This window comes from Bacillus rossius, chromosome 14 (genome assembly GCF_032445375.1).
Source record: "Bacillus rossius redtenbacheri isolate Brsri chromosome 14, Brsri_v3, whole genome shotgun sequence".
Lineage (NCBI taxonomy): Eukaryota > Metazoa > Arthropoda > Insecta > Phasmatodea > Bacillidae > Bacillus > Bacillus rossius.
This window is the reverse complement of record NC_086341.1, coordinates 21158705-21170717: the sequence shown is the minus strand read 5'-3', so window position 1 is coordinate 21170717 and position 12013 is coordinate 21158705. Positions and strand designations below refer to the sequence as shown.

Here is a 12013-nt window from a genome sequence, read left to right as displayed (position 1 = left end):
CTAAAGCGAAACAAATAATAACCCTGACATTTAGAGATTATGTTAGCTATGGCAACAAACAATGTAATTTTGTATTCTATTTTCTTTGAATTAATTTACTGATACTTCCAAAATTGCAAACTAGACTTAACTTCACTTAATTACACAGAAACTTTATCTGACACACAATTCAAAACATACACATGAATTAAACTTAGACCCACGCCGTGAGTTTGGGTCCGCCCTCCATTTATATAATAAACATTTAAGTCAGATCCCTAGTGGCGCTTTTGCCTACACACTATTGAGGTGCGGCCAACTCGTCGTCTTTATAGTTCCGGTTATCCGGCGTCTCAGTCCTGTCTCTATCAATTTACTACTCTATGTACAAAGTCAATTCCGGGTAAGTTTGACAACGCTGCCTATAAATCCCTTTTCGCCATATGCGGACGATGTAGATGTCGACTTCCACTCTCATTGCGCCGACTCGCTCCTTCGCCACTCGCTGAGCGAGTGTCCCTAGTAAAAAGTCTGCTCCCGTCACTATTTTCCTTCAGGGGGTATTCGAACACCCCCGAGGACTTCAAATTTGATTAGCAGCTTTTCTCAAAATTACTCGCCGAGCTAGTTCCTACTCGCTCCTGGCGAGTATTGGTGGCGAGTCGTGGCATCTGAGGTTAAGTCCGTTTCTTCATAATATGTCGTCTGCGGCCAAGTCCCGATCCAGTGTGAAAAGTTAAAGTTCCACTTACATCTTTGTTGGAATTCGGCTAAGTCCCACCTTGAGTGCGGATGGAGGTGATAGACTCCGGAGGTGACAGCGCGGCCTTCGCAGGCAGAGTCCGGTTGTTGCCTCTGGATGCAGGGTGACTGTCTCTCGTGGCGGAGCAGTGATTCCCTTCTGCCTCGGTTGCGGATATTTCTAAGTCGGCAGCGTCATGGTGTAGCGAAGTTCCGGGTGTCGTGGGCGATGGTGGCAGCGTGACGATCTGTTGTCTTCTTTGGAGCGAAGTGGTTATTCGAAGTGTCTGGCTGGCAGCCAGGCACCTTCTGCTTGCTGCTTGCAAACAAACCCGTATTTATACCCGGCGAACCCAGAGTGATATCATCAAGTGCCAATCAGCACAGACTTGAAGTGACATCATCTAGAGCCAATCAGTGCTCACTGCGTTGTTGCTAAGGGCTCGGTCGCTTGTGAGCCTCGGGTTTCCTGGGATCTAGGGGTTATGCAACCTCTTAGACTCCCGTGTATTGCAGTTGTCCTGCCTTTGGGGAATTCTCGTTAGGTAGGATTTTCTTACCATAGCATTGCCAGACACTGTTACCAGTGCCTAACATGGGTTCCAATAACCGGGAAATAGATTAGCCATTTCCAATCGCGGCATGTTACTGGAGAGCGCCCGGCTAGGTCGAGAGGTTGAGGAGACCCATCCCAACTTCGGCCCTACCGACCCACCCCCAGCTCCACCGTTCACCCCCAAACCTCCTACAGAGCCAGCCCCCCCTGTGGGATCCGAGTAGCAACGACATGGAACCATACCTCTTACATCCCTGGGACCCCTCGGTCACCCAGTTACTCGTGATCCAGCTGAAGCCTATCCAACCTCTACTAGCTCAGCAAGCTAGTACCCGAGCTTAAGTAGTTCAACACTTCTACTCGTCAACAGGGCGGGGACCTCTCGGAGTGTTCTCCAAGCATAGGAGGACCACTACCACCACGTTTTCCTACTCCAATCCTGATCCTGAGCCATTATAGGAAATCTCAGCAGGGAACTATCACAGTAAAGGATCAGTCCCATGGCACCCTTCATCTTCAGGTATAGTGCTTTCCCAGGCAGCCTCACGGCGGCAGAGCACCCCCGAATCCAGACAAGGATGTCCTTGGGAACTTGAATATCAGCATATCTCCCGCCCGAAGGTTACAGCTGTGCCAGAGCCCGAGTAGGTAAGGTAACACTAAACCAAAGATTGCCTTAATTACCGTCCCTTAGACGATCCACCGCCCAAAGGTTACAGCTTTGCCAGAGCCCGGGTGCCCGGACCGGGAGCGAACCCCCGCCGTGCTACCACCCTTAGCTATTTCATATGCATCTTAGATTCTTCACGTTGAATCCGACGCTTTGAGACACCACCTAGGGTTTGGGGGTCCAAAAACCCCCAGTGGATTTTCTGCAGGTGCAAGGCGTAGTCACCTACCCACAGCTTACTAGTCCACCAGAATTCCCGTTCCGACATACCGAGGAAGTCTGAGGAGTGGGCACCCCCGGCATTTCCCATATTTGTTTAAACACTGGTGCCACGAGAAGGCTATGGGTTGCCGTAAGCGGAAGAGGATATATATTCGCATCGCACGCCCTTTTTGGATCTTGCTGAGAGAATCACTCAGATACTAGAGCCGACTACAGCTCCGACACGTCATAGGTCCGCTATTCATCCCACTGGGTCGACGGGTAACCCCGTGGGACACAAGACCCTAAAGCCAGTATTACTTTGACATGTACTTAGGTTCACACCTCTTATTGACATCGATACTCCCCCAGGCAATTGATACCATTAGGGCATGATCCTGGTTAGGAGAAGGATGGGTCTTTTACATGCCAGACACTGTTACCAGTACCTAACATGGGTTCCAAGAACCGAGAAATAGATACGCCATTTCCAATCGCGGCATGTTACTGGAGAGTGCCCGGCTAGGTCGAGAGGTTGAGGAGACCCAACCCAACTTCGGACCCACCAACCCACCCCCAGCTCCGCCGTTCAATCCCAGACCTCCTACAGAGCCAGCTCCCTCTGTGGGATCTGAGTAGCTACGACACGGAACCATACCTCTCACATCCCTGGGACCCCTCGGTCACCCAGTTACTCGTGATCCAGCTGAGGTCTATCCAACCTCTACTAGCTCAGCAGACTAGTACCCGAGCTTAAGTAGCTCAACACTTCCACTCGTCAGCAGGGCTCTATTACTTTGACATGTACATAGGTTTACACCTCTAATTTACATCGATACTCCCCCAGGCAGTTAATCCCGTTAGGGCATGATCCTGGTTAGGAGAAGGATGGGTCTTTTACATGCTGTTATCTCCTGCAGTGACTCGACCAGAGTTGCCAAGGGAGATAGGGTGGGTTTTTATCTTGCAAAGAAACTAAACAGTTTTGTGTACAAGATGCTTTTATTGATTATAATATAGCACACGACAAACATGCAAACTTGGTCGCCGTTTGCTTCATTAGCCGAAACAGGTTAACTGCAAATGGCTGACGCTCTCTGTGATCACAAATTACACACTTTTACTTTGATGCAACGAGTACTAAAGCGAAACAAATAATAACCCTGACATTTAGAGATTATGTTAGCTATGGCAACAAACAATGTAATTTTGTATTCTATTTTCTTTGAATTAATTTACTGATACTTCCAAAATTGCAAACTAGACTTAACTTCACTTAATTACACAGAAACTTTATCTGACACACAATTCAAAACATACACATGAATTAAACTTAGACCCACGCCGTGAGTTTGGGTCCGCCCTCCATTTATATAATAAACATTTAAGTCAGATCCCTAGTGGCGCTTTTGCCTACACACTATTGAGGTGCGGCCAACTCGTCGTCTTTATAGTTCCGGTTATCCGGCGTCTCAGTCCTGTCTCTATCAATTTACTACTCTATGTACAAAGTCAATTCCGGGTAAGTTTGACAACGCTGCCTATAAATCCCTTTTCGCCATATGCGGACGATGTAGATGTCGACTTCCACTCTCATTGCGCCGACTCGCTCCTTCGCCACTCGCTGAGCGAGTGTCCCTAGTAAAAAGTCTGCTCCCGTCACTATTTTCCTTCAGGGGGTATTCGAACACCCCCGAGGACTTCAAATTTGATTAGCAGCTTTTCTCAAAATTACTCGCCGAGCTAGTTCCTACTCGCTCCTGGCGAGTATTGGTGGCGAGTCGTGGCATCTGAGGTTAAGTCCGTTTCTTCATAATATGTCGTCTGCGGCCAAGTCCCGATCCAGTGTGAAAAGTTAAAGTTCCACTTACATCTTTGTTGGAATTCGGCTAAGTCCCACCTTGAGTGCGGATGGAGGTGATAGACTCCGGAGGTGACAGCGCGGCCTTCGCAGGCAGAGTCCGGTTGTTGCCTCTGGATGCAGGGTGACTGTCTCTCGTGGCGGAGCAGTGATTCCCTTCTGCCTCGGTTGCGGATATTTCTAAGTCGGCAGCGTCATGGTGTAGCGAAGTTCCGGGTGTCGTGGGCGATGGTGGCAGCGTGACGATCTGTTGTCTTCTTTGGAGCGAAGTGGTTATTCGAAGTGTCTGGCTGGCAGCCAGGCACCTTCTGCTTGCTGCTTGCAAACAAACCCGTATTTATACCCGGCGAACCCAGAGTGATATCATCAAGTGCCAATCAGCACAGACTTGAAGTGACATCATCTAGAGCCAATCAGTGCTCACTGCGTTGTTGCTAAGGGCTCGGTCGCTTGTGAGCCTCGGGTTTCCTGGGATCTAGGGGTTATGCAACCTCTTAGACTCCCGTGTATTGCAGTTGTCCTGCCTTTGGGGAATTCTCGTTAGGTAGGATTTTCTTACCATAGCATTGCCAGACACTGTTACCAGTGCCTAACATGGGTTCCAATAACCGGGAAATAGATTAGCCATTTCCAATCGCGGCATGTTACTGGAGAGCGCCCGGCTAGGTCGAGAGGTTGAGGAGACCCATCCCAACTTCGGCCCTACCGACCCACCCCCAGCTCCACCGTTCACCCCCAAACCTCCTACAGAGCCAGCCCCCCCTGTGGGATCCGAGTAGCAACGACATGGAACCATACCTCTTACATCCCTGGGACCCCTCGGTCACCCAGTTACTCGTGATCCAGCTGAAGCCTATCCAACCTCTACTAGCTCAGCAAGCTAGTACCCGAGCTTAAGTAGTTCAACACTTCTACTCGTCAACAGGGCGGGGACCTCTCGGAGTGTTCTCCAAGCATAGGAGGACCACTACCACCACGTTTTCCTACTCCAATCCTGATCCTGAGCCATTATAGGAAATCTCAGCAGGGAACTATCACAGTAAAGGATCAGTCCCATGGCACCCTTCATCTTCAGGTATAGTGCTTTCCCAGGCAGCCTCACGGCGGCAGAGCACCCCCGAATCCAGACAAGGATGTCCTTGGGAACTTGAATATCAGCATATCTCCCGCCCGAAGGTTACAACTGTGCCAGAGCCCAAGTAGGTAAGGTAACACTAAACCAAAGATTGCCTTAATTACCGTCCCTTAGACGATCCACCGCCCAAAGGTTACAGCTTTGCCAGAGCCCGGGTGCCCGGACCGGGAGCGAACCCCCGCCGTGCTACCACCCTTAGCTATTTCATATGCATCTTAGATTCTTCACGTTGAATCCGACGCTTTGAGACACCACCTAGGGTTTGGGGGTCCAAAAACCCCAAGTGGATTTTCTGCAGGTGCAAGGCGTAGTCACCTACCCACAGCTTACTAGTCCACCAGAATTCCCGTTCCGACATACCGAGGAAGTCTGAGGAGTGGGCACCCCCGGCATTTCCCATATTTGTTTAAACACTGGTGCCACGAGAAGGCTATGGGTTGCCGTAAGCGGAAGAGGATATATATTCGCATCGCACGCCCTTTTTGGATCTTGCTGAGAGAATCACTCAGATACTAGAGCCGACTACAGCTCCGACACGTCATAGGTCCGCTATTCATCCCACTGGGTCGACGGGTAACCCCGTGGGACACAAGACCCTAAAGCCAGTATTACTTTGACATGTACTTAGGTTCACACCTCTAATTGACATCGATACTCCCCCAGGCAATTGATACCATTAGGGCATGATCCTGGTTAGGAGAAGGATGGGTCTTTTACATGCCAGACACTGTTACCAGTGCCTAACATGGGTTCCAAGAACCGAGAAATAGATACGCCATTTCCAATCGCGGCATGTTACTGGAGAGTGCCCGGCTAGGTCGAGAGGTTGAGGAGACCCAACCCAACTTCGGACCCACCAACCCACCCCCAGCTCCGCCGTTCAATCCCAGACCTCCTACAGAGCCAGCTCCCTCTGTGGGATCTGAGTAGCTACGACACGGAACCATACCTCTCACATCCCTGGGACCCCTCGGTCACCCAGTTACTCGTGATCCAGCTGAGGTCTATCCAACCTCTACTAGCTCAGCAGGCTAGTACCCGAGCTTAAGTAGCTCAACACTTCCACTCGTCAGCAGGGCAGTATTACTTTGACATGTACATAGGTTCACACATCTAATTGACATCGAAACTCCCCCAGGCAACAGATCCCGTTAGGGCATGATCCTTGTTAGGAGAATGATAAGTCTTTTACATGCCAGACACTATTACCAGTGCCTGATATGGGTTCCAAGAACCGGGAAATAGATACGCCATTTCCAATCGCGGCATGTTACTAAAGAGCGCCAGGATAGGTCGAGAGGTTGAGGAGACCCATCCCAACTTCGGCCCCACCAACCCACTCCCAGCTCCGCCATTCACTCCCAGACCTCCTACAGAGCCAGCCCCCTCTGTGGGATCTGAGTAGCTATGACACAGAACCATACCTCTCACATCCCTGGGACCCCTTGGTCATCCAGTTACTCGTGATCCAGCTGAGGCCTATCCAACCTCTACTAGCTCAGCAAGCTAGTACCCGAGCTTAACTAGCTCAACACTTCCACTCGTCAGCAGGGCGGGTACCCCTCGGAGTGTTCTCCAAGCATAGGAGGACCACTACCACCATGTTTTCCTACTCCAATCCTGATCCTGAGCCATTAGAGGAAATCTCAGCAGGGAACTATCACAGTAAAAGATCAGTCCCGTGTCACCCTTCATCTTCAGGTATAGTGCTTTCCCAGGCAGCCTCACGGCAGCAGAGCACCCCCGAATCCAGACAAGGATGTCCTTGGGAATTTGAATATCAGCATATATCCCGTCCGAAGGTTACAGCTGTGCCAGAGCCCGAGTAGGTAAGGTAACACCAAACCAAAGATTGCCTTAATTACCGTCCCTTAGACGATCCACCGCCCAAAGGTTACAGCTTTGCCAGAGCCCGGGTGCCCGGACCGGGAGTGGACCCCCGCTGCGCTACCACCCTTGGCTATTCGATATGCATCTTAGATTCTTCACGTTGAATCCGATGCTTTGATACACCACCTAGGGTTTGGGGGTCCAAAACCCCCCAGTGGATTTTCTGTTGGAGCAAGGCGTAGTCACCTACCCACAGCTTACTAGTCCACCTTAATTCCCATTCCGACATACCGAGGAAGTCTGAGGAGTGGGCACCCCCGGAATTTCTCATATTTCTTTAAACACTGGCGCCACAAGAAGGCTATGGGTTTCCGTAAGCGGGAGAGGATATATATTCGCATCACACGCCTTTTTTGGATCTTGCTGAGAGCATCACTCAGATACTAGAGCCGACTACAGCTCCGACACGTCATAGGTTCGCTCTTCATCCCACTGGGTCGACGGGTAACCACGTGGGACGCAGGACCCTTAAGCCAGCTATTACTTTGACATGTACATAGGTTCACACCTCTAAAAACATCGATACTCCCTCAGGCAACTGATCCCAATAAGGTTATCCTGGTTAGAAGAATGATGGGTCTTTTACATGCCAGACACTGTTACCAGTGCCTAACATGGGTTCCGAGAACTGGGAAATAGATTCGCCATTTCCAATCGCGGCATGTTACTGGACAGCGCAGGCTAGGTCGAGAGGTTGAGGAGACCCATCCCAACTTCTGCAACTAATCCATATCCATATGGCTTAATTAATGTCAATCTTCGTTCCTCTTCAAGTTCTAATCCCCTATTGGAGTTTTCTAGAAGGTAGGGACTTTATAAATTTGAGTTCTTCATTGGTTTCTTTTTTTCTAAAAACTTTCCGTAATCGTTTTCCGGGGTATGCAAGGTCGTAATCAAGGACTTAATGGTTAAATAGACATCTAATATATGTATATATATGTATACAAACATAATAATATAATATATTATAATATAGTGAATAACATGAAGTCTATAAGTATCCTAACTCCGACGGTTCGATTAAATTATGCAAGAAGAACCGTCAGGAAACTTGCATATGTCAACGACCGCGACGCGGCTACTGTATTTTATTTTCATTTATTCAATTTAATTAATTTTCCATAATTAATATGCTTTATTATGTTATCGTTTTGTAGGTTATCACTCTTTCCTTTATTATTCTTCTGTCAATATTAAAGCCAGTTGTAAATTATCATCTCCATTTTTGGGCATTTATCTTCTGTACTTCTTATATCTTTTTTGTATTCTATCTTCTCTATCTTCTTTACTTCATCAATTTTCTTTAAATCTTCCATTATCTTCTTCCCAGTATCTCCATGACGTTCAATTCATTGTTCAGTTTCAATTCATTTTTATCCGGCTTTTTATGTTAATTCAGTTCATTAATGTTCTTCATCATCTTCTATGATGTGCTGTTGTAGAGCATACCAGATGTCAAAATCTTCTAATCTCTAGCCTAGCTCTTTTACAAGTGATTTCCATATATTAAATGTGATTGAACTCTTCATGATTTTCTGTAGATCACCATACAGGCAGTTCTCAGATTCGAATATTTGGACATAATGTTCACGTATGTTTTCAACTTTAACACAGTCATACATTACGTGTTGTGCTGTATCATTTGTATTGCACACATGGCAAGAAGGAGATTCTGTAAGATTCATTGAATTCAATTTTGCTTTAAAATTGCCATGTCCAGATAGATATTGCGATGTATTGTGGTCAGTATGAATCCATGTATTTTTCAATCGCTCGTCGATATTAGGAAATATATTGTATGTATATCTTCATTTAGTACTATTATTCCAACTTCGGCAGTGCGATATATTCAAAATTATTTTAAGGAGCAAGTGAATTGTCTGTATGATCTGCGCAGGGAGCGAGCACGGCCGGGCCGGCGCTGCTGGCGGCGACTGCAGGGCGCACCGGCGAGACGGCGCTGCACCTGGCGGCGCGCGCGGGCCACCTGCGCTGCTGCGAGCTGCTGCTGCACGCCGGCGGGGACCCGGGGCTGGCCTCGGGCCCGCAGAGGCGAGACACGCCGCTGCACCTGGCGGCCGCCGCGGGACACTGCGAGGTGGCGCGCCTGCTGCTCCAGGCCCGCCCCGCGGCGCTCGAGCTGGAGGACTCCTCGGGCCGCACCCCGCTGCTGCTGGCCTGCCTCGCCGGGCGCAGGGAGTGCGCGCGCCTGCTCGTGGCCGCCGGCGCCGACCTGTCGGCCGACTGCCGCGAGGGCGACGGCCAGCGCGTCGTCACCGCCATGGTGCGCCGCTCCTCCTCCTCCGTGCTCCAGTGCCCTGGTGACCATTCACACTGCCGACTACACTACAGACTACACTACAGACTAGCACCGACTACACTACAGACTAGCACCAGCTACACTACAGACTAGCACCAGCTACACTACAGACATGCACCAGCTACACTACAGACTCGCACCAACTACACTACAGACTAGCACCGACTGCAATACAGACTAGCACCGACTAAACTACAGACTAGCACCGACTACACTACAGACTAGCACCGACTACACTACAGACTAGCACCAGCTACACTACAGACTAGCACCAGCTACACTACAGACTAGCACCAGCTACACTACAGACATGCACCAGCTACACTACAGACTCGCACCAACTACACTACAGACTAGCACCGACTGCAATACAGACTAGCACCGACTAAACTACAGACTAGCACCGACTACACTACAGACTAGCACCGACTACACTACAGACTAGCACCGACTACACTACAGACTAGCACCAGCTACACTACAGACTAGCACCGACTACACTACAGACTAGCACCGACTACACTACAGACTAGCACCAGCTACACTACAGACTAGCACCGACTACACTACAGACTAGCACCGACTACACTACAGACTAGCACCGACTACACTACAGACTAGCACCGACTACACTACAGACTAGCACCGACTACACTACAGACTAGCACCGACTTCACTACAGACTAGCACCGACTACACTACAGACTAGCACCGACTACACTACAGACTAGCACCGACTACACTACAGACTAGCACCAGCTACACTACAGACTAGCACCGACTACACTACAGACTAGCACCGACTACACTACAGACTAGCACCAGCTACACTACAGACAAGCACCAGCTACACTACAGACTAGCACCGACTACACTACAGACTAGCACCGACTACACTACAGACTAGCACCAGCTACACTACAGACTAGCACCGACTACACTACAGACTAGCACCGACTACACTACAGACTAGCACCAGCTACACTACAGACATGCACCAGCTACACTACAGACTCGCACCAACTACACTACAGACTAGCACCGACTGCACTACAGACTAGCACCGACTAAACTACAGACTAGCACCGACTACACTACAGACTAGCACCGACTACACTACAGACTAGCACCGACTACACTACAGACTAGCACCAGCTACACTACAGACAAGCACCGACTACACTACAGACTAGCACCGACTACACTACAGACTAGCACCGACTAAACTACAGACTAGCACCAACTACACTACAGACTAGCACCAGCTACACTACAGACTAGCACCGACTACACTACAGACTAGCACCGACTAAACTACAGACTAGCACCGACTACACTACAGACTAGCACCGACTACACTACAGACTAGCACCGACTACACTACAGACTAGCACTGACTACACTACAGACTAGCACCGACTACACTACAGACTAGCACCGACTACACTACAGACTAGCACCGACTACACTACAGACTAGCACCGACTACACTACAGACTAGCACCGACTTAACTACAGACTAGCACCGACTACACTACAGACTAGCATCAGCTACACTACAGACTAGCACCGGCTACACTACAGACTAGCACCGGCTACACTACAGACTAGCACTGACTACACTACAGACTAGCACCGACTACACTACAGACTAGCACCGACTACACTACAGACTAGCACCGACTAAACTACAGATTAGCACCGACTACACTACAGACTAGCACCGACTACACTACAGACTAGCACCGACTACACTACAGACTAGCACCGACTACACTACAGACTAGCACCGACTACACTACAGACTAGCACCGACTACAATACAGACTAGCACCGACTAAACTAAAGACTAGCACCGACTACACTACAGACTAGCACCGACTAAACTACAGACTAGCACCGACTACACTACAGACTAGCACCGACTACACTACAGACTAGCACCGACTACACTACAGACTAGTACCGACTACACTACAGACTAGCACTGACTACACTACAGACTAGCACCGACTACAATACAGACTAGCACCGACTAAACTAAAGACTAGCACCGACTACACTACAGACTAGCACCGACTAAACTACAGACTAGCACCGACTACACTACAGACTAGCACCGACTACACTACAGACTAGCACCGACTACACTACAGACTAGCACCGACTACACTACAGATTAGCACCGACTAAACTACTGACTAGCACCGACTACACTACAGACTAGCACCGACTACACTACAGACTAGCACCGACTACACTACAGACTAGTACCAACTACACTATGGACTAAACCAAATACACAATAGACTAATACCAAACAGCTCCAAGATTTTTGTGTGAAAACCTCTCGATTTTGCCACATCAAACCGATAGATGGCTGGTAAAATTAAAAAAAAAATATATATATATGTATTTTCGTTGATTCAGCAACACGGAAACATAAAAAAAAATGTAAAAAAAAGATAATGATCTTAGGTTGGGTTATTATGAAATTACAATTTTCAAGGGGTGAGAAGGGCTGGTACATTTTGTATGTAGTGAAATATCACCCAATGTTACATTCATCACGAATTCTCAAGAACTATAAGACATACACTTTTGAAGTCTGGAAAGTATATTCCTTATACTACCTGAACATCCGTTAAAAAATGATTTTA

The 12013-nt window shown here is 48.7% G+C and overlaps 1 protein-coding gene across 1 annotated transcript in view; it reads left to right on the top strand.

The window, feature by feature from the left end:
- Positions 1 to 12013, top strand: part of LOC134539011 (transient receptor potential cation channel subfamily A member 1 homolog) — a 64169-nt gene that overhangs the window by 40695 nt on the left and 11461 nt on the right. Inside the window, exon 15 of the mRNA XM_063380675.1 lies at positions 8931 to 9317. Coding sequence (XP_063236745.1) covers positions 8931 to 9317 — 387 coding nt within the window. The remainder of the gene's footprint in view (positions 1 to 8930; positions 9318 to 12013) is intronic.